The sequence below is a fragment of the Chrysochloris asiatica genome, unplaced genomic scaffold (assembly GCF_000296735.1).
Source record: "Chrysochloris asiatica unplaced genomic scaffold, ChrAsi1.0 scaffold00008, whole genome shotgun sequence".
Lineage (NCBI taxonomy): Eukaryota > Metazoa > Chordata > Mammalia > Afrosoricida > Chrysochloridae > Chrysochloris > Chrysochloris asiatica.
This window is the reverse complement of record NW_006408526.1, coordinates 17,625,561-17,630,775: the sequence shown is the minus strand read 5'-3', so window position 1 is coordinate 17,630,775 and position 5,215 is coordinate 17,625,561. Positions and strand designations below refer to the sequence as shown.

Here is a 5,215-nt window from a genome sequence, read left to right as displayed (position 1 = left end):
GGAGGGACCAGTCCCTGGAGAAGGACCCCATGCTTGGTAAAGTGGAGAGTGGGAGAAAAAGGGAAGTGCTCCAATGACATGGATTACCACAGTGGCAGCAACAATGGGCTCAAGTAGCAACAATCGTGAGGTTGGCACAGGACTAGACAGTGTTTTGTTCTGTTGTGCACAGGGCCGCTAAGAGTCAGCACCAACTTTATGGCACCTAACAACAACAAAAGGGTAGGATGCAGGGCCCTAGTGGCTCAGTGGTTAAGCACTCAGCTTCTCAATGAAAAGTGGGTGGTTAGAATCCACCAGTCACTCCACAGAAGAAAGATGAGGCAGTGTGCTTCCATAAAGTTCTACAACCGTGGAAAACCTATGGGGCAGTTCTACTCTGTCCTGTAGGGTGGGAATCAGCTTTATACCACACAACAACAACAGCAGACAATGGCAACAGCAAATGCCAGAACTGTTGTTAGCTGCCCTGGAGTAAGTTCCATAAAAGGTATCAAAGAGCACAGCCAATTCACAAAACTGCAAGTTGTGTTTTCACATGTGCCTAGTGCATATCACTTGGCTTAAATATATTACCTCATTTGAGTCTTAAAACAACACTTTGGATAGCTAGTACTCCCTCTTTATTGAATCTTGAAACTGAAACTCACAAAGTTTAAGAAACTTTTCCAAAAGACACAGAGTTAGTTAATACCCAGACTGAGTAAGATTTAAATAGGTCTGCCAAATTGCAAATAATTTGCTCTTCCAAAAGACTAGAATAAGAATCCTGGTGTGACTCTGTAGGATAAACACTGATATGTAGAGTCAGTTTAATAGCAAGGTCAGCAGTTCAAACTCACCTGCCGCTCCTCAGAAACCCTATACAGGGTCACTATGAGTTAACACTGAATCGATGGCACTTAACAATAAGACTATAATACGTGGACATGCTGAAGTGTTTGCTCAGTTTCTTGAAAGTAATTGTGAATCTTGGATTTTCATCTTGGAAAGAATCACTCTAACAGCAATGCAGGAACCCCTGGGTGGTACAGATGGTTAATGAGCCCAGCTACTAACTGGAAGGCTGGGGGTTTGAGTCCACCCAGAGGTACCTCAAGAAACAGGTCTGGTGATCTACCTCTGAAAAATCAGTCATATGAAAGCCTTATAGGATACAGTTCTACTCTGACAGAAGCAGATCACCAAACCTTTCTTCCAAGATGCCTCTGGGGAGACTGCAACCTCCAAACCTTCCCGTCAGCAGCCAAACAGTTAACTCCTTGCACCACCCAGGGGCTGCAGTTCCAATTGTATGATCTGCAAAGCTGAAAAAATTCATTATCTGGCCCTTTACAGAAAAAAGTTTACTGACCCCTGTGATAAATGCAAGCAGTAATCCAGGCAAGAGAGGGTAGGAACTGAACTAAGGCATATCAAGTAATTACTATGTTTCAGGTATTATGCACAAAGATTCTTTAAACTCCCAATAACTTAAAAGGTGGTGGTGGTGGCTATGTGCTACAGAGTCAGTTCCGACCTATAGCAGCCCTGTATAGGGTTTCTGAGGCTGTAAATCTTTACGGGAGCACAAAGCCTCATCTTTCTCCTGTGGAACAGCTAGTAGTATCAAACTGCTAACTCAGGTTAGCACCCCAATTCGTAACCACTAAGCTTCCAGAACTCGTATCATTATTGTGCCTTAAAAGATGAGGAAAGGGAAGCACACAACATAACTAGCTTGCCCAAAGTCACTCATCCAGTGAATAAGAGCTAGGATCAAAATCATTACCATCTTGACTCCGAAGGCAGAAACAAATACCTAAACTCTAAGTTGTACCTAATCTTACTATATCATTCATTTAAAGGAAAGTTATGTCCAGACAAGTGATGAGTGTAAGTCCACAAACAAACCACATGTTAAATCCTTGGTTACACGGCACTAGAAAGGGGCAGTCATTAAGAGGCTGAGTGAAGTAAGTGGAGGAGCCTGATCTGGCAAAAAGGTCTCGAGATCAAAGCAATAACTGCAAGGCTACTCATCTGGAAACACCAGCTACAATATGGAGATGGGAGCTACCAGGAAGAGACCAGCAGTCATGCTTTTCTTGGAAGGGGACCTAAAGCAAGTGGGCACAGAAAGGATAAATGATGTTGATGGCGACAATGGCATAAGGGTTAAGTGCAAAGGTTTGGAAAACAGACAGGCTAGGTTCCAATCCCACACTGCCTACTAAATGAGAGGACAACATTTTTATCCCCTCATTGTCTCAACTACCTCATCTGTAATATGGCAATAATCAGTTTATCATACTGTGGGAGCACATGCACTGCTGTGATTCTGGAAGTTTTACTATGGATATTTTCATTACCAGCAGAATCACTCATGGTAGACAGGTTTCAGCTGAGCTTCTACAAGAAAATCGACTAAGAAGAAGGAGAGACGGACTACTTTCAAATATTTGGTCACTGAAAATCTTATGAATAGCAGTAGAGCACGATCAGATGACACCAGAATATTGAATTTTGAAACACGATGAAGAGCACCAAAATATTGTCAGATAGAGAGCCAGAAAATGAGTCCCTCGGGATGGAAGGCACTCGAAATATGACTGGGTGAGAGCTGCCTCCTGAAAGTAAAGATGACACAAATGGAATAAACCCTTTAAGACCTTCATTTGTTGATGGGACACAAGTTAAAATGAAGAGAAACAGCCATAAACATCCATTAATAATTGGAACATGGAATGTACGAAGTATGAATCTAGAAAACTGGAAATTTTCAAAAATGAAATGGAAAATACTTACTGATGAAGACCAAAGACCACAGTCTTTGTTAAGGGTTGCACCTCAATGAAAAGAAAACAAAAATCCTAACCACTGGACCAATAAATAACATTATGATTAATGGAGAAAAGATAGAAGTTGTCAAAGACTTCATTTGGCTCGGATCAACCATCAACACTCATGGAAGCAGCAGTCAAGAAATCAAATGACTTATTACATTAGACAAATCTGCTGCACAAAACCTCTGTAAAGTATTCAAGAACAAAGATGTCAGTTTAAGGACTAAGGTGCGCCTGACTCAAGCTATGGTATTTTTAAAAACTTCATATGCATGTGAAACTTGGACAGTGAATAAGGGATACTACAGAAGAATCGATGCCTTTGAGTTATAGTGTTGGAGACTACTGAAAGCATCATAGACTGCCAAAAGAACAAACTAATCGGTGTTGGAAGAAGTACAGTCAGAATGCTCCCATAGAAGCCAGGATGGCCAGACTTCCTCTCTCATACTTCGTATATATTATCAGGAGGGACCAATCCTTGGAGAAGGACATCATGCTTATTAAAGTGAGGGATGGGAGAAGAGGAAGATCCCCAACGAGATGATATGGCACAATGGCAGCAGCATTGGGCCCAAGTGTAGCAATGATTGTGAGGTTGGCGCAGCACCTGGCAATGTTTCGTTCTGTTGTGCATAGGGTCGCTATGAGTCGATACCGACTCGATGGCACCTAAAAACAACAATATGGAGATATAAGGATAATAAGGCCCATAACTCAAGTTATTAACATAAAACCCATGGTGAGTGTTAAAAATGCAACTATCATCATTACCATTGTTGTTGATATCAATATTATTATGAATACCGCTGTAAGTACTACTGCGCTAATGTCTCTACCCTTGTTGTTGTCATGTGCCGTCGAGTCGGTTCTGACCCATAGCGACCCTGTACAGGGTTTCCAAGGCTGTAAATCTTTACAGGAGCAGAACGCCTCACCTTTCTCCCGCGAAGCGGCTGGTAGTTTCGAACTGCTGGCCTTAAGGTTCGCAGCCCAATTCACAACCACTACGACCCTTAAGGACCCCTTTTTATCAAGAACAGCGGTGTGAGCAGAAGAACGGAATGGGTATATAGACGACTGGGTTTGGCACAGTGCAGATCATTCATAAAACCTCAACAGAGCCCCGGATAACATCTCCCACCGCACTCCCTTCTCCAGCTCAGTGGATCAACAACAGTAGGCACCCCAGAATGAGATCTCAATGACAGGTCCGCCCCCCTCCCCTATACAGCCCATAGCCGCAGTGGCACGTAGACCCGCCGCCTGCCCACCCAGCGAGTCCACTCCCCAGCACCAGCCCGTGTCCGCCTAACCTTCTCGTAGTTTTGCATGAGGCGGCTGATAACCTCGCGCTCGACCTGCCACTCGGGCTTCTTCAATTGCTTCCTCAGCTGCTTCTTTTGGTTCTGTTTATGGCTATGTTTCTTTTTCCAGCGATTGAAACTTCGCACGGGGTCTGGCCGGGTGCCCGGATCTAGAGAGCCGGCAGTTTTGCCCATCGTGGCCTTGGTGACAAACCAGATCTCCTGGACACGAGAAAGGTAAGGCCAGGATACCGTAAGGCACTAAAGGGTTGCGGAACCAGCGTGGAGAAAGCGGAAACTAGCGCATGCGCGAATCTAGGACCCCGCCCCCTAACTTTTGAAACCGGGGCACGCGCCAATGACGACAAGCAAAACGCGGGCAATGATTGGTGACTTGAGTTCCACAGTGCGTAGCGGGGCGGTCTCTAAGAAACAGAGGAGGAGCTCTGTAAGAATGAGGGCGGAGCTAAGCGGCTCCCAAGAGCATGCTGTCTCTTTAAATATGCGCGTGCGCACTGGCTGCTGTTACTATGGTGACGTCATATTACTAAAAGGATTGTACAGATTCGTTTTTTGCTTCAACCTTTCCAATCGCGTGCTCGCGCATACACACGCCCACTCATACATTATCTAAATTATAATTGCGATCCTTGTTTAGTATCTGGGAAACCGAGGATTAGAAAGCCAAAAGATATGCCTAAATTCAAACATCTAGTTAATAATCACGACTACATAGGTAAGAAGAATAAGTACTCTATGTTCCTTTTAATTCCTTCTGGATTTTCCCTTTCCTCTAGTCCCTCATACTAGCTGCAAAAGAAAGGAAACTAGAGCAAAATCTAACTGAATTTATCTTAAAATGCTATTTTGAAGACAACATGGTAAGTAAAACTAAATAATCAATCAAAAACTATTGGACAAATTAGAAATTGGCCATTTAAGTGAATTGACTTTCATTTAATTCGTTTGGGGCTCATTTACCTAAAGTCTCCACAGACACACTAGATCTACTCATCATTTGTAAAACTAGGTGAAGGAATTGTTGGGGTTTCCCAAATGCACAATGAAAATGAAGAAATCGAG

The 5,215-nt window shown here is 43.5% G+C and overlaps 1 protein-coding gene across 1 annotated transcript in view; it reads right to left on the bottom strand.

Moving 5' to 3' along the window:
• The window catches only part of DDX10 (DEAD (Asp-Glu-Ala-Asp) box polypeptide 10), a 336,305-nt gene extending 331,932 nt beyond the window's left edge, over positions 1 to 4,373 (bottom strand). The window contains exon 1 of the mRNA XM_006833802.1: positions 4,142 to 4,373. Coding sequence (XP_006833865.1) covers positions 4,142 to 4,327 — 186 coding nt within the window. The 5' untranslated portion in view covers positions 4,328 to 4,373. The remainder of the gene's footprint in view (positions 1 to 4,141) is intronic.
• Between the last annotated feature and the right edge of the window lie 842 nt (positions 4,374 to 5,215).